This window comes from Pan paniscus, chromosome 1 (assembly GCF_029289425.2).
Source record: "Pan paniscus chromosome 1, NHGRI_mPanPan1-v2.0_pri, whole genome shotgun sequence".
NCBI lineage: Eukaryota > Metazoa > Chordata > Mammalia > Primates > Hominidae > Pan > Pan paniscus.
Window position 1 is genome coordinate 82,923,338 of NC_073249.2, and position 17,800 is coordinate 82,941,137.

General features: G+C 47.5%; 1 protein-coding gene across 7 annotated transcripts; it reads right to left on the reverse strand.

Moving 5' to 3' along the window:
- Positions 1–1,750: 1,750 nt before the first annotated feature.
- Positions 1,751–16,814, reverse strand: POGK (pogo transposable element derived with KRAB domain). 7 transcript variants are annotated; one of them, XM_057302238.2, is made up of 6 exons: positions 16,637–16,814; positions 15,153–15,286; positions 9,496–9,622; positions 8,642–8,740; positions 5,896–7,299; positions 1,751–3,638 (listed from the first exon to the last, which is right to left on the reverse strand). In XM_057302238.2, the coding sequence occupies exons 2-6, from the start codon at positions 15,282–15,284 to the stop codon at positions 3,619–3,621; spliced, it is 1,782 nt and encodes a 593-aa protein (XP_057158221.2). In that variant the 5' UTR covers positions 15,285–15,286; positions 16,637–16,814; the 3' UTR covers positions 1,751–3,618. The 7 variants fall into 7 exon arrangements, with proteins under 7 accessions (XP_057158221.2, XP_034795439.3, XP_034795440.3 ...); XM_034939548.3 differs by having other exon boundaries at positions 5,814–7,299; positions 16,637–16,809; XM_034939549.3 differs by lacking the exon at positions 16,637–16,814 and adding an exon at positions 16,472–16,597 and having other exon boundaries at positions 5,814–7,299.
- Between the last annotated feature and the right edge of the window lie 986 nt (positions 16,815–17,800).

The window sequence follows — 17,800 nt, forward strand, 5'->3', positions numbered from 1 at the left end:
TGGGACTACAGATTCACACCACCATGCCCGGCTAATTAAAAAAATTTTTTTTTGTAAAGACACGGTTTTATCATGTTGCCCAGACTGGTAATGAACTCCTGAGCTCAAGCAGTCTGCCCACCTTGGCCTCCCAGAGTGTTAGGATTACAGGCCTGAACTACTGCACCTGGCCAGGTATGTAATTTCTTATGTATAGATTAAGACTTCTTAAAAAAAAAAATCAATAGCTTAGTTTCAGTTCTTGGCACAAGCCATTAGTTTTAGGTGAGAAACTACGTAAGAATTTTTAGGGCTTGGAAGAATTTGAACTGATACTCGAATATAGTTTTGGTTTGGACTACTCAATATACCTGGGCCTTAATGCTGCCTAGGGAATATGTGTGAAATTTCATAGTTCCATAGATGGAGAGGCAGCTAGGAGTCTTGACCATGTCCTGCTGCCCACTGCAATGTCAGGTTCCATAGGCTGTATGGCTGTACGTACAGCACGGAGGAAACTGCAAACTGGAAAACTTCTCACTACTCTCTAGGACCTGGCCTGAATTCCTAGTCACCTACCCACCTGGTGGGACCATAGAATGCTGGAAGGCTGCCTTTGCCTCATGTATTTCAGGTCTACACTCTACTATCTGCTCTCCATGCCAATTTTCCTATGAAATCAATCATTTTCTAAAGAGGGGAGATGATGGGGTAAAGTGCAGGGCAGTAAGGTAGAAACAGTAATACTTAGCATTTTCACAAGAGCCCCTGAAACATCTGAACTCTGTCCACCAAAGGCTGGTTCCATCTGTAACACCACTGCCAGCTGTGGGGACTCTTGAGTGCAATCGCTTCTCTAATTAGGTTAAGAAACAAATGCTTATTATCAAGCATCATGTAGAAAAATAATTATTTTAACGAGGGAAAAAGCTGTTGGAAACCATATAATTTCAGACTTAGAATAAAACTTATTTTTTCCTGCAGGAATTTATCACTGTGCAAAACCAGGTGTGATAAAGCCGGCTGTATTTTACCAGGCAGGTGGGAGGACTCGCTTAGCATGTTCTTTTGTTGTTCTGAATTAAAAAAAAAACATTTTAGGTTCAGAGGTACAAGTGTGCAGGTTTGTTATTTAGCACGTTCTTATCACCCACTTCTCTGATCAACCAAGGACAAACCCTTTTCCTTTCTGTTGCCTGAAGTGATGACCACAGGTAAATGCCGTGTCCTACCATGCCTTTGACTCATTCCAAAATGCCTCTGGGAGGAAGAGTAACAGTAAGGAAGCTTAGTCTAGGGGTCAGACTTGGAGAGTGGCTCAGCATTTAATGCTGATGGGTTGAAAAGGAAAAATAACACTGCCAGATTATTCCTGGAGAATCGACTACTACTTTATGGGCACTGTAAATTGTCAGGACTAATTTTATTAAAAGTGCATAATTAAGACTTGCGGGTTCATCATACTTTCATTTAAAATTCAGATCCCTTTATGGGATTTCTTTCATGTGATTTTGGTAATGTGCCACTGCTGAGAGCATACAAAACATGACTGAGGAAAAAAGCTATTTATGTCAAACTTGCCCCACTGCACACGTTCTTCCCTGTGTCTTCACAGATACCAATATTACTTACACTGCATCTCATGAACACTTTTTGACTGAAAGATGTAATATATTGGTACCAAACCGGATGGAGAATAAGGTGTAGCCAATACCTTGAATGTAACTTTTCACAATGCTAATAGGTAAAGAAATAAAACCACCATAGCCTATTGTCTTTATTATCAAAGTTTATTGTTGGGGTCAGTTCCTATCTACTAGGGAGTACAACTATATCTCAATATGTGCTATAGTAATTCTAGGGTAACAGCCATTCTGCAAAATAGTTGTACTGGGGCTCTGTTAGGCATAGATCATAATTAAGTCAGTGGAAGAATGAGCCCAGAGAAACCCTGGCAGCAGAGCCGTTACTCTAGGAAAGTTCCAGTGCTATGCAACCTGTAAGGCATCATCGCTCAGCTGATGATGAGACTCACGGAGGTGTTGGTGGAGCGAAACAGGAGTTGAACCCATTTTCTACTCTTCTTGGCAGGGTAACTATGGCTCCAAGGAAGGAACCCAAAATTAGGTCTTGTAAAATCTTTTAAGCTCCCAAAGCAAGAGAAATAAGACATGAAGAAAGAGCCAGTAACTAGGACAGATGAAAAATTAGGTGGAATTGGAGGGAATGGAAACTTCTGGAATGCAAAGTAGCTGGGTTTAGACGCCATTTGAGATGACCAAGAATACAGTACAGGTAAAAGCAAATGGGGCAACAATTGAAATATTGAGTTGTTCAAATACTAGAGGTTAAGTAAAATTTCCCCCCTTGGGGGAAAACTGGTTGAAAAGGATCAGAAAGGTGAATCAGTAACAGGACAATGAGTACCTGAGTAGAAATAGGTGTTTCAAGATGCCAAGAACAGTTTAAATATACAGGTGAGCTGAGTCTACAAGAAGGAAAAGTGGTTATGGCAGCCTGGTTCCAGATTTGATCATTGGAATGACATTTCTAGCAATGGCTTTGTCTGTGAGGTCCTGGCATATTTTGTGTAGCACAGATCCCTTTAAAGGAATGTTTTCGTAACACTCAAACTTATGTGGGAATGCAAATTACTATAGTGTAAAAATTCAATGACTTCCCACCTATTCCTGCAGGGCAGGAGATCAGAAGTCTTAAAACAGCTGTGGCTAAAAGCCCAAGCCCTCCCACTGCCCCGTGATAAAAATATTAAAGAAATTAACAAAACAAGCATCAGATGAGTCAATGGGCCTTGCACCATGTAGACAACAGATAATTTATAGCGACTTCTTCTGCAGGCAGCCTGAGAAACAAGAGCTTGCATATGAAATCCTGCCCTATCATTAAATATAATAATGAAAAAAAACAGGGCCATTAAATGAGACCCTAAAAAAGTCTAGCTGCCAATCAGGTTGGGAAGATAAATAAAACAGCATAGTTTATTTTAACCTATATCTTCCACACTAACCTAGTTTGTCTATAGAAAAGCCATCTGCTGGCACCAGGCCAGTATGTCTTAATTTTCTTGTTATTCTAAGTATCTCATTTTTCCAAAAGAGGAAATGTGTAAGTAGCAGGTGTACACAGGTGACACATTTCTACAAAGCCTTCTCTGTAGTCTTGACCTGTGTGGGGACAGGGTCTACTTTTGGAAGCATTTTCAAAGGCAGAATAAAACTTTACTTGAGGTTTTCTCCATAGAAGGACACCAGAGTTGTGCCCATATGATGAGTCCCTTGTTGGTGTTGAATAAATTGTCTTTTCTCCAGGAAATAACCTTTGTTCTTTCATATTTACAGGTTTCTTTTGATGGACAGATGGAGTAATCTCCAAAACAAGAAATGGGGCAGAAGCAGTTTCTTTTCTGATCATGTCTCTGATGAAATGATAGGTCCTAGACTTTTCTGATACCTTGTATGGTGTGGGGAGGGGCTGGGCTGTGTCCTGGGATGGATGTACAGGCTGCTGTCTGGACCGGGGCTGTTCAGAGCCCCGTGGCCTTTTCCTGATGTTCCCTGCGCATCCAGCGCATCCACACTTTCAGGAATAATCATCTTGAGGAATTTCATCCCCAGCTGTTTAAATCAGAGTTCCATTTGCTGGAAAACAGAGAGAACCTAAATGAATTAACCCTTGGCTTTTTGGTATAACTTTTAACAAACATAATAATTCCATCATTCTGATTTCCAAATAGAGGCCAAGACGTAGTTTTATGCCCACTTGGTCTCCCAAATCTCTTGTTCACTGTGAATCTGTCTACTCCCATCACTTCCTCAGGAGCTGCAGAGAGAATTGTGGCAGTCTAGAAGAGCAAAAGCTCATGACCAATATTGCAGGCCAACATTCATAAATGCAACTTAGCATAGCTTTTTCTCCTTTCCTCTTCTGGAAGTTTTTAATCATGTCCCTGAGGTGGTAAGGAGCTTAGGAAATTAAAAGTGCACAAAAATGTTATCTAACAAGGAGAGGGAAAAGCAAAAGGTAAATGAAGAAAAGATGGAAACTCAATGTAATTCAGTTTGATATCCAACGCAGGCAATATAAGGGTCAGCAGAAAAGGGAGGCTGGATTCATGGGGTTTCTCAAAGCAAGGAGGACCCAAGGGGGAAAAAAAAGCAATTTTGGTGATTTTGAATGTAATAGTAAGAACTTCTTGCTCCATTGTAATTCCAGGGATCCCAGAATTACAATGGGATTCAGCAATATGAGTACAATTTAATTTGGAAGCAAGGCAGGAGACATAAGTCACTCTTTGAAACACAGATGGACTTATATAGCTGAAGTGGGTAAAATAAGGCTCCCATTAGCATTTCATTTGGAGAAAAAAGCAAGGAAGATGGAAATACCTAATTATACTTTAAAAGAAAGAAAAAGAATGTGTGAAGATGGTTGACGGTTTCAGGTCCTCTGTAAAAGAGGTGGCTTCTTCCTTCATATAAAACACTGTCTGGAGGATCAATTTAATTTATAATTAGGGAGATGAGAACGAACAGGTAAATGAATTGTTTGTTCTTTGTGGGTGTCCCCCCTGCTGTACATGCTCATCCTCCTCCTCTCTGGAGGTGTAGGTGGGTGGGGTCATTTCACTAGTGTTGTCTCAGTTAGGCCTCCATTCCTACTTTCCTTTGAAAGCTGTTCTTCTTGTGTACTCAACCCAGAAAATTCCAGGCCTATTGTCCTCAGCCCTCACTAGAGTCCTAGATACGCACCGTTTTATTTTCTTTTTTTGGTGTAAAGATTCAGTTAAAAAATATCTTCCTTCAGACATCTGCTGACTACAGGAAATTATTGTCATAGCCCATGTGAAGGTCATAATGAGACTAAGGTGACGTTTTAAAACTCCTGAACTCTGTAGGGAAAAGCAAGTAGAAGCTATTATTCTTACTCGCTGGTAGCATACTGTAGATAGCTCCAGGACTGAGACCCGAGGCCCGGAGGACACTGTACTGAAGGCACACTTAGTGCTCTCCCTATGTCACGGTCCTACAGGCCAGCAAAAGTGAGTACAACTGTCCCAGCATGTCAGTTACACATACTGGCCCTAAATGTTCAGCATAATTTAAAAGGGAAAGAAAAAAGTTGGCTTTTCAGACAAAATTTTGTGTGAACTGAACAATGTCAGACTATGCTTCTTTGGGTCCAAATAATTTCAACTTTACAGCTCTCAGATGTTCTGGCAGCTCATTCTTTGTTCATTTCACCTATTATACAAGTGTTTCTGGGTCCAAGCCACAGAGCAAAATAGACACACATAAATCAAATAATAAATGTTTCATATAAAGGAGAAAATGCTAATGGTCTGTTATCTATACCAGCAGTCCCCAACTTTTTTGGCACCAGGGACTGGTTTCATGGAAGACAATTTTTGCAGGGACCCAGGAAGTGCGGGGTAGTGGGCGGTAGGATGGCTTTGGGATGAAACTGTTCCGCCTCAGATCCTCAGGCATTGAGGAGCCTGCAACCTAGATCCCTCACATGTGCAGTTCACAACAGGGTTCGTGCTCCTATGAGAATCTAATGCCGCTGCTGTGACAGCGGGTGGAGCTCAGGTGGTAATGCTTGCTCACCTGCCACTCACCTCCTGCTGTGCAGCCCAGTTCCTGACAGGCCATGGGCCAGTATGGTCCGTGACCTGGGGGTTGGGGACCCCTGATCTACACTACTGCACTGTAGGCTCTAAGGGAACTTAAAAACAGAAAAATAATGGAGAGAAGGTGTTTGTAGAACACAGACATGTCAGCAAAGGCACTGAGTATCTACTCCTGAGTGGTTACCTTTCCCTTTCCCTTCAGTTGCCCTCAGCCATGCTTTCGGTGTCACAATCTTTTGGTGGTTCTCCTCCTCCTGGCAACTCACTCTCGATTTCCCACAGGACATCGTCTTCCTCCTCCAAGTTGCTGGAGATATGGCACTTCTTGAACCCTTGGACGATGGACTCACTTGAGATGCTATTCCACGCGACCATGACCCACTCCAGAAAGAGGCCCAGCGGTGGCTTCTTAGCATTCCCGGTTGGGCTCAGCGCCAGGTTCCCAGCCAGAAGCCAGTTGGAGTACTGGGCCCGCACACTGTCATTCAGTGGCTTGTAGACCACGACATCCAGCACCTGAAGCTGTGAGGTCAGACCCCCTGGGATGATCACCATGTCAGTGTTCATGCTTTCCATGGAGTTCTTCACGGAATCTGTGGCATGGCCCCGGAAGCCATTCAAGATCAGCATCCCTCGCTGCTTGGGCACTGCTCCTGTCCTCCGTCTCCACACCACTTCCAACCAGTCCTGCATCAAGTCTTCAGTCATCCACCCATACCGGTGGCAGCGGATTTCCATCCCACTGGGAAACTTCCCTGGGGGGATATATGTTCCCCTCAAAATGATGTACGGTGGTAACTTCCTCCCATCAGCCAAGACACCAAGCATTGCTGTGATTTTCAGTTTTTCCCTGCCTGGTGTCTTGACCAAGACAGGCTTTTCGCCCTGGTTATCAACAGTTACCCGTGATGGCACCTCTAAACAAATGGGCGTCTCATCTGCATTCCCCATCTGAGCTACCTCATAGTCATGCGCCCTGCGCAGAGCCAGGACACTGCGCTGGTAAGTGACGAGTTTCTCAGTCAGGTCTTCCGGCAGGTGCTGGGGCACGGGCACTTTATGCCTCAGAGACAGGTCATACCTTCTCATCATTCTTCGACACCAACCCAAGCTTGCCTTGAACCCTTTCTCTGGAATGTTCATTTCCTGGGCGATTTCGAGAGCTTTCAGCTGCATCGCCTCCCGGGTGATGGGGTCCCCTTTGGCCTGCATGTATCTGACATATTCAGCCACACGCTGGTCCACCAGAGCAAATCTCCCATTCTTGGGGCCTCGGAATGCCCGCCGCATGGCGTGGGCGTTTTGAAGCTGTGGCTTCACTTTGCGCCAGTCTCGAACGTTTTTTTCCAATACTCCAAACTGCTTGGCAGCCTGGCAGTTGTTGGTGCTCTCAGCATATTCCACTACCATCAGCTTGAACCCTGCGTCGTAACTGCGGCGCATGCCCCGGCTGAACTGAAACTTCCCAGCTATGTCATCAGCCGAGAGGTCATACCCTGGGAAGCCCATGGCCATGTAGAAGGGGTACCCCTCACTCCACTCGGGCAGCTCTGTGATATCCCGAGGCAGACGGAGGCCAAAGCTGTCAAAGTGCTGAGGCTGAGGAAACTGGGAGGTAGCATTCATTGGGTTTGGCCAGTCTGGAGGCTTTACGTCAGATTCTTCATTTTCTGGGAGACAAATAGTGAGGGGCAAAAATAATGCCAGTAAGTAAAATGGCTTATACCCTGATTTTTGGGGGTTGAAATGCTAAGAATACCTTAATCTGAAGTTCACCAAAAGTAGTAACTTTAATAACAGGTAACATTGCCTAAGTCCTTATCCATATGCCAATTTATGTGGACTACCCACACCTAGTTCTCTTAATAACTCTAAGTTTAATCACTGTTCCTTCTTTGCAGATGAAGAAGGGGAGGCTACAGAGGTTACATAATGCACCAAGGTAGCCAAGCCAGAAAGTGGCAGAGCTGGGAACTCAACAGAGGAACCAAGCTTGGACCAAATAATTTGGGGGCCATGTTTGCATCAAAATACTTTTTATGTGAATGAGAAGCCAAATGTTAACCATACTACCATATAATATTACAGAGATGCATCAAGGGCTGAATCATATCCCTTTAGAACCAAGAAAACCTACAGCAAAAACCACACTTAGCAAAGTTAAGCTTATAAGGCAGAAAATTAGTTCTTGCACATTAATGGTGCAACCAGGTTTCACTTTATATTTAGAAGGTGGTCACAGAAGTTGAATATGATTTGGGGAAATTACCCTATCTCACCCAAACTAAAATGTCATCAGTTGTAGGATGCATCATTATGTGCCATTAAGAAAGAAAACACTACTAATTAAGCTATGACATGCCACTGATTTTAAGAGGCATTCTCAATTTCAGAGACAGTAAAGCAATGGGAGAAAAACATGTCTCAGAGTCAGTGAAATATGGCATTTTAAACTCTTACTTCCGGAGAAAAGACAAAACTATTTTGGCCGTCTGGAGGCAATGCTATATTTATTCAACTGTGGCCTCAATAACCATTTTTCTTGACAAAGGACTAGGTACTTCTTAGATACATTTGCTCAAATGTATGCTATGACTGCTATTGCTTTTTCTATCCAGTATGAGATGGACAGGGAGCCAGGTAACTCAGGAAGTGTGCTTCCTCTCACTATTCTTAGTTTGCAGAGGCACATGGTACGCCACTGAGGGAGCCCTGTTCAGCCAGAAGGTGCACTAGACCAAATGCTGCACAAGCCTCATTTTGCTTCATCCACAAACAAGGTCATACATCAGTCTTGTTACTCAGAGCTGATAGAGGAAGAATGGAAGCTCTGAGGTAAAAGCAGTTGCCTGTCACACACTGTCACACATTTAGCACTGCAAAGAGGGAGATTTCAAAACTCCAAAACCCATAATCCTTCTACCTCTTAAATACCCCGTGGAATGTACACTGAAAATCCCACTCCACAATGTTCCCAGCTGGATGGACGCTGAACTGCTTTACTTGTAGTACCTGCAGAGGTGCCTCCTTGGAGCTGCCACTCGTCAGAATTCTGAGACTCCTCCTCCCCTTCCAAACGGGTGATCATGTCTGGCTTAGGGAATGGGAATTCTGTTTATAGGAAATAAAATAGGTAACAGCTGTGTGTTACTGTCCTGGAGCACTACCAAAATAAGTACTTCAAAATACTTAAGAGCCACTCTCCCCTTCTTTGTGAAAAACAAGGGGAAAGAGGCTCAGGGATACTTAAAGAAAAAAGATAATGGAAAATAGGTCTGTCTAAAGGAATGGGTAGATCTCTCCTAATGAGGGATGGTATTGGCACCAACAATAAAAGAACTGCATTTAGCAGGGAGAAGGGTGAATGCAGCTGCTGATCCAATTAACATTTTGGTACCTGTATAAGCAAACTGGGAAATCTCTTGAAATGATTACATTCTGCTGATAAGATGTGTGATATCAATTTGGGGTGGAAGTTGGGGAGAGGAGCAAACAGTCTTTGGGAGGGTATGTCCCCAAACTTCTGAGGCTGACAGGGTAACATTAACGCCTGCCTTCTCTCGTAAGGAACAGTGAGGCACAGGCCCAGATCCATGGTGACATTTCTAAGGTTACATGGTTTTTATCCTTAAATGTGAATGCCTGGGTTGAATGGGGGCAGTTCTGAGGCAGCACGGATTGCCGAGTAGGGTGACACAATATTGATATACTGCCCAAATCAAAAATTGGAATAAATGGGCACGGACATTGAGGAGGCAGAGTCTAAGTTCAGGAGAGAGGGACATTGGATATACCAGAGAAGAGAGGCATGGAAACAATTCTCTGGGCTCAGAGCTTCCAGGAGACAAAGGAAAACACAGCTTTACCCAGGGACAGGACAGTTTCATAATTCATCCTCATGACTTCCCGGTAGAGGGCCTTTTGTTGCTCCGTCAAAACTTCCCATTCCTCATCGGAAAAATATATGGCCACCTCATCAAATAGGGCCGGTACCTGGAAGAGTGAACAGCCCTTTCACAATGACAAACAGGCATATGCAGACAGACTTTCAGAGCGGACAGGACCTTACAGACAGCCCAGCACAGCCTGTCCTCTCACAGGTCAGGTGAGGGACCCTGACCCAGGGGAAAACGGACTGTCCACATTCATACAGCTGCTGGAAGCCAACAAGGGCAAGAGCACAGTCCTTCTGTGCCCACCACAGCGGCTGCCACCCTCAGTTCAGATAAGGTAAGCAGCACATTGAGAAGAAAACTAACTCCCTACCATGATCACCGGTTGGAGGACACTGGGACATCGTACCTCATGCACTGTGGTGAGAGCTGCTCACGGCTCACCTCTGACCCAAGACTTAAGCCACCCACACCCAGACAAAGTGTCCCACCAACACAAGCACCCCCAATTCCCTCCCACCCCAGAAAAAGACCCTCGGCCCCGGGCGGGGTGAGTTGGGTTTGTAAATCTGAATAGGATCACTGCCCTCCGTGGGATCTTTGTGGGTTTCCAGGGCACTGCATTTCCAAGGGTACTAACCAAAGTGTTAGACTTGGAACCCACAGCTGCCCAGGGAGGAGCCACTGAGAGAAGGGGCCCTACTTGGCCTTTCCAATCCACAAGAGCATGAAGAGGAAGAAAGAAGGGCTAATTACAGCTTAATATATGTAATGAGATGCCAGAGCAAACTCATTCACTTTGATCCTGGACCAGGTAGGCAGAAAGCCCAAAGGACCGCATCCCTCCCCTGTTCCTCTGCTTCCTGGCCCAGCACCAGGGGGCTCCTCAGTAGCCCAAGGCAGCCAAGCCACCCAAACCAACCTCCTCTTTTTGTTTTTAACTGTATTTCTTATTACAGTCATTAAAAATCCTACTCCAAAGCTCATCCTATTTAGTGATAAGAAGGCACTGGATGGCTTGTTTCAGGCTGGTTATTTTGTATTCTTGCCTTCGAAGCTATTTCCCAAAGCTGTATCTTGGGTCTGGGTGATTATGATACTGTTTTTCCTCAGCTTAGAAAATTAGTGTCCATATGCTATATAGCCTGCAGCCACTTCAGGGGTCAGGCCAACAGTCACTTACATACATTGGCCTTTCCTCCCTGACCCAAGGAAGCCCCCTTGTTCTCTCCCCACCTCCACAGCACCTCATACATAGGAAGCAAGTACTAGGAAAGGGCCTGTAACTGCTTCATTTATTCCCCGCAATGGGCCTGTGGAGGAGTAGATACGCCTATTTTTTTTTTTTTTTTTGAGATGGAGTCTTGCTCTGTTGCCCAGGCTGGAGTGCAGTGGCACGATCTTGGCTCACTGCAACCTCTGCCTCCTGAGTTCAAGCCATTCTCCTGCCTCAGCCTCCCTAGTAGCTGGGATTAGAGGCACAAGCCACCATGCCCCTACTTAATCAAGGAGAATATGGGCTTGGAGAGGTCTCATTTCCAGGCTAATGTCATAGCCAATAAATGGTGGGGTTGTGTTTTGGGGCCACCACTGCCTGACCCCAAGGATCCAGCAATACCGAGCACAGCTGCCTCCCTGATGACTAACCCTCAACTCTCCCCAGCTCTGTGCTCCACTTGTACTCAGCTGTGTGCAGTTCCCTGAACAACCATTCCCCGACGTCCCCACACCTTGGCCCATATTCTCCCCTGGCCTTGGAGGGCCTCCCCTTTCTTGGTCTGGCTGACACCCACCCATCTTCCAGGACTCAGCCCAAAATCCCTGCTCCCGAGGAAGCCCACTCTGTGCCACGCTGTGAGCACACCCACATGCCCCTGAAATGTCCTGGGCTCCACACTCCCGGGGCACTCATCACACTGCAGAATTCTTTTGGTTGACTTGTCTGCTCCCTCCACTAGAATCTGAGCTTGTTGAAAGCAGGACCTGTACTTACTCCTTTTTGCTTCCCTAAGCCTAGGACACTTCCTGTAGCTAGTAGTCACTGAAAAATGTGCTTTTGAATATACGATCTAGGCAAATCTCTGGATTTCCCTTCTCTTGTTCTACTTGGAACTGTTTCAAAGAATCATTAAATTTTATCTGTCATAAAACCAAACCTACTCTTTGGAGTAAGAATGGACAAACATCCCTAAGTGTGAAATATGAGGAGGTAAAATGGATTCGTCTTCAGGCTTTCCTCAGACTTCCTCACCCTGGAAAGCCAGTCAGCCCAGGAATTTTCCACCCTACTCCTTTCCCAATTCCCAGGCTTTTAAAGAACTGTCTCTTTGGCCTTTTTTTCTCCCTGGGAAGTTCCAGATCTAGGTCATACCTATTTATAGTCCCTTTCCCTTTGCTGATAAAATGGGAACAGGACTGTCTATGCCTGTCATTTCAGAGGGGCCATCAATACTCTTAGAGGGGGTAACATATTCTAGGCCTGGTAAAAACATCAGGTACCAGGAGCCCTGAAGCTGCAGGAAGAAAGCTGGGGGCTGGTGCAGGATTCATCTCCTCCTATCAATGACTGAGCCACGGAGGATCTTCAAACAAGCCCACATTATGCTCCAGAGGCACAGTGTAGTGGCTTAGACATTCTCCTCACAGCAAGCCTCTGTGAGAATGGAGCGATCCTTCAGCCAGGCCCTGCCGCGCAGGCCTCCCCTCGCTCCACAGAGGCCTTTTATCTGGCTCAACATAGCAGAAGGTAAACAGGGCCGGCCCCGGGCAAAACTGAGAAATCAGGCAGTCTGTGTACCACCTCCAGACACCCCTTCTTGGCCTTGCAGGTAGGGACCCTCAATCCCTGCCCTCCTCCCTTTCCTCAGAAGATCAAGGGCTCACTGGATAAGTGTTCTTCCTCTAGCTTGTGTGCACTGCCTTGCTCTGCTCAGGAAGTTGGCATTCCAATGCTATCCTCAAAGGGTAAATGTTGTAAAGTGCTTACACCTTGCACAGCCTCGCTAAAGCCTTGCAGCCACCCAGCAAAGACGCAGGGATCTCGGGGGAAGAGGTTGGGGTAGTTTGTACTGATCCACTGATGGAGTGCCTGCTATGTGCCAAGCACTGTATAGGACACTCAATCATATAAATATATTCTCTCACCGAATCTGCTAAACTAGGGACATGGGGATCACTACCTCACTTTTATGGGTAAGGAAACAGAGTGGTTAAGTAACTTGTCCAAGGTCACAGAGCTAGAAAGTCTGATGCCAAAGCTTTGCTTTCTTAGCAGGCCACTCAGGCCTTAGCATGGTGGCTGTAGAGAGCCTGAGGCCTCCCTTAGAAAGATGGGCTAAGGCCTCATTCCACAGAGCTAAGGAGAAAGCTCAAACTCGCTGGCGTAGCACTGCATGTCCTCCTGGCTGGCTCTGGCCCCTGGCCTGGCCTCCTATACCTGATCCCCTTCCACTCCCTGCCATGAGTTTCAGGTTCTAGCTGCAGGAGCTGCTCCTAACTCTGCACCCAAGCTCTTCTCCTCAGTGCTTTTGCCTGTGCTGTCCTCTTGCCTGGAATGCAACCCGCTTCCCTTCCCTTGGCTGATTCCATAATGACTAAGACTCAGTTCAAAGCACATTTTTTATTTTTTCTACTTAAAATTGTATTTCTATTTCAATTCTATGGAATTTTATCCTAATATATTATCATAGTTCTTATGCTTGAAAAGCTTTCACTGATCACCCTAACATAATTCTCTATAACCAAAATACATATTTTAAAAACAGATTCTTTTCTTCTAATGCTCTAGAGCAGGGTTTCTCAACCTCAGCACAACTGACATTTTGGGCCAGTTACTTCTTTGTTGTGTGTGTATGTGTGTGTGTGTGTGGCGGTGGGGGGGCATCCTGTGCACTGTAGATACCTAGCAGCTCCCCTGGCTTCTATCCACTAGATGCCAGGAGGATCTCCCAGTCCCCAACGCACCCCCACCAAGTCAGACCAACAAAAGTGTTTCCAGATATTGCCAAATATCCAGGGGTGGGGAAAGGGGGTAGTGTTTCTACATGTTGCCAAATGTCCAGGGGTGGGGGCAAAATTGCTCACTGCTCAAGATTAGGCCTTGTCCAGGAAGCCCCGGAGTTCTCAGCCTGAATGAGGCATCCCCTCATCTTGGCTCCTGGTGCATCCTTGCAGACTTCCACCACTGCACTCTGCACACTGTGCTTACTATTACTTATGTTTACTTTCCTGCCTTGCTCACAAGACTGGAAATTCCATGAGGAAAAGAGTCTCTCTTTACGCCCAGCACTGTGCTTGGTAACTGTGGATGGATGGCTGATTGCCTGGAGGCCACAAATGCCCAATCCCCAGCACCACCAGCTGCTGGACTCCCTCCTCCAGCCCTTCTGGTTACTTCCTTCTTTTCCCACCTAAGCATGGTTGGTCTTCATCTTGCTCCTTCCTCACTGTCCCAACACATTCACTTTCATTGCACCTGTTCTCCAAGGCTCTCCATTTAGATGTTCTGGGTTGACCAATTTAGCCTCAAAGCCCTGAGTTTTGACTGCCTTGAGTTCTTGTTCCAGGCTAAATAGACCTGACGCCTGCTTGGATCACAATTGGGAAGAAGGATGTGGTGGGCAAAGAACACTGATGAGACAAAGGCAGCGCAGTGTCCACAGCTAGACTGGCAAACTGAGAGCCTGTGGTTGCACTGTTTTTTTTTTTTTTTTTTAAATTAAGGTATAGCATACATATGGTAAAATGCATTACTTTTAAGGGTGCAGCTCAGGAGACCTGTTTTGAAGAACAAATGTCAGTGTTCATGTGTAACCTTAGGGCAAGGCAGATAATCTTTCTGCATCCCAGTTCTCTCCTCTGGTAGGGAACAATTTAGAAGTACCATGCTTGTATGGATAGGGGCTCTTCATGGAAGCAAAGGATACTATGTATACTGACAATGTTTATACACAACGGAAAATAAGCAGAGAAAAGGAATGTCAATTTGTTGCTTATTTAAAATGTTTACTATTCATGCCTAATTACCACGAAGTCCAGTAACTACGGTGAATAACTATCTGTAACTATAAGTATCTACTGCATTTGCATTTGTATAAACTGACCTCTATCATACTATTCTGCGTGTATACCCTGAATCTCTGTATTCCCTGCTGCCCACCATTTCTATCCAGGTCAGCTGGACAGGCAGCTCTCCTGTGTCAACTGTGGTAAGAGGTGCTCACACAGAACCAACTAGCCTAACCTCTCATGTCAACCCAATGACTCGAGTCTTATTTAAAATGGTTCCCTTCAACCAGCAGTAAGTCAACAAACATTTACTTGGTGCCTACAATGTGCCTGGCATCAAACGCAGTGCAGGATAAGTGGGTGAACGAGAGAGACAAGGTCCTGGCTTCTAGGACTTCCAATTGAACGACGACAAGCTACATGGCTGAGGGACTGTTTCCATAACCACCTCCTCCATTCTTTGCACTGCCTTTTAAAGCCACAGAGCTGTTTTCTCAGGAATGCAAACACACCGGGCTGGGCTATTTTTACTTCCCACGTCTGTCTGAGGAGGAGACTTAAAGCAAGCTGGGCTCTCAGGCCTGCATCTGCTGGCTGTGTGGACTCCACACCTTCTTACTTACCCATCCGCCCTCAGAGCAGATTCGTACTTTCTGCATGTCTGCCGGGCCGTCCTCTAGTTCCCGGCTCTGAATCTCTTCTTCCTCTTCCTCTTCTTTCAGGCTCAAATTGAGAGGGTAGGCTGTGGACTCCATCTCTGCAAGCAAGATTCAGGTTCAGAAAAACCAGGTGTCACTGTGACCTCCCCAAAGCCTATGATGGGGGAGGCTGAGCCACATACAAACCTCTTTAGCCCCAAGCACTGTTCCCGCTGGAGGGAAGTAAGGAAACAAGAGTCGGCCAGGAAGCTACAGGGTGACATGTTTAATTATGATAAGAGAGGCTGTGGGTAGATAACGTATCTGGCTGCCTTCAAATATTTAAAAAGCTATCTGGGGAAGAGAACCCAGACTGGTTTGTAGAGACTGGACGGCAGAACAGAGGCCGGCCAGTGGGTAAATACTCCTGGAAAAGGTTTTAAGCAGTGAGAAAGGCAGTACTTTCTCACAGCCAGTGCCACCCAAACAGGAATCAGAGGCAGGGGAAAGGTGCTGATTTCCTATCAGTGAAGGTGTCTGAACACAGATTGGACACTTACTCAACTGGAATGGGTGCTAGAAGCCAGTTAAGCATGGGCGGAGCGGTTGGCTCAGTAGGCCCATTGCCTGGATTTTCCAAATTCAAAGGTTCTGTCCACGAGCTGGTTCAGAAAATAGGGTCATTCTACCTTAAGGGACTTTGCAAACCCAGGAGTCAGTGAAACATAGTGAGGGTTATGCCTGGATACCCAAAAAGGTGCAGAAATCGGCTGGGGCCCACCCCGACAGGGAAATAACCCATTGCCTCTGGGCTGCAAATTCTCTATTCGCTGATTCTTGGCCAGTACAAAGGGCCGCGCTCCTGCCCTCTATGGGCGCGGGCAATTCCTAGGTGTGGAGTGCGGATGCATCTTGAGGGCTGCATCGGGGGACCTCCAAAGAAAAGATCCCTCTGGAGTTCAAAGTCGGTTCCTTCGATATTTCCAAAAAAGATAGGCGAACGCGGCATGGATGGGTCTAGGCTTCAGATGCCTGCAGCTGGGGCCCGAACTTGGCCGCGGTCTCCCTGCCGGCTCCGGGGCAGAGGTGGGAGGGGCCGCCTCCCCGCGCTAAGGTGCCGCAACCAGGGCCGCCGCCCGCCCTGCCCCGCCTGCGCCACCGCCGCCGCGCCCCCGGGCGCGTTCGGATTTCTCCAGCCATCTTGCCCCATTTCCCTTTCTCCGCGGCCCCGCGCCGGGAGCGCTTCCGCTGCCCCCTCCGCCCGGCCCGCCTCCCCACCTGGCCCCCTCCCGGCCCCAGCGCACCTGCCGGGCGGCGAGAGCCGGCGCCGCCCGCCTCCCCGGCGGGCCCGCAACAAAGGCGGCGGCGGCGGCGGCGCAGCCTCGGCGCCCCCGCCTCTGCCGCGGCCCAGCCGCCCGGGACCCGGGGGAGGGGCCGCGCCGCCGCCGCCCCCGCCCGCGCGCACTCACCGCCGGGCCCAGCGGCCAGGGCGCGGGGTGGGGACGCGAGGGCTCCGGCCCGGCTGTCACAGCGCCATCCTTTCCGCCTCTCCGTCCTCCCGTGCGCGCGGCCCCTCGGGAGGGAGCGGGGAGGACACGTGGTGGGAGGAGGGAGGGTCCGGCCCGGAGCTGAGGGTGTTGGGAGGCGAGGGGAGGAGCGCGGCTGATGTCAGCAGGCCTCGGCGGCGCCGGGGGACGGCGCCCGCGCGAGCTCCGGGGCCCTCCTCTAGGCGCGGCTTCCGGCCCGTCCGGGCAGTCCCTGGCGGGCCTGGGCAGCCGTGCCCTCGGCCTTACCCGCCCCGCCCGATGCAGGCCGCTTCCAGTGCTGCGTGTGACCTCGGCGTGGACGAGGCAGGAAGAGCCCAGATTGATTTTAACCGAGCGTAGCGTGGGCGCACAGTTCCATGTGCTCATTTGCAGTCACCAGCGGGTTGCACTTGCTTGGACGAGCTCTCCAGGCGTTCTCGCCGTGCTTCAGGGAATGAAAGGCTAGACCGGCAAGAGCGTGTAGGGGCATGAGGAGGGGTCTTTGGGGAAGAGTATTCGTATTCTGGCAGCAGGCTCCTGTCCAGAACTTCGTCATATACATGGAGAAGGAACTTCCTGATTTTTGTAGCTGTTGCTTAATATCCCAAGCATGTAATGCCTTGGATGAAGTGGGTGTATAGAAGGACCTTTCTTCTCCAAAATGTCCAAAGGAGTTGTTTACTCTCAGCTCTGTGGACAATACAACAAAAGTGACCCGAGAAGCCCTGAAGCCCTTTTCATTCCAGAAAAAGATTCTGGGTATGGGTTTTTGTTGAGAACTTGTTGAAGAAAAAATTATTCTGACACTTGTTAAAACAGTAAGGAAGACTTTATACAGGGTTATTGCTATAGGTGTAAAGATGATCACACTGGGGGGAGAGATGAGGTCTAACACGGAATACAGTAAGGACAGCTGGGGATGTATAGCCAAGGAGCAGAACGAAGGGGTCAGTAGATGGAAAGTTACTGATACGAGACATCAAGCACCTAGAAGGATTCTTGCTGAACCCACTTAACAGGATTCTTGCTGAAGGCAGGCTAGGGCGATCAGATATCAAGGGTGGGGGAATGAGAAATTTGATCAGATATCCAGGGTGATCAGGGTGG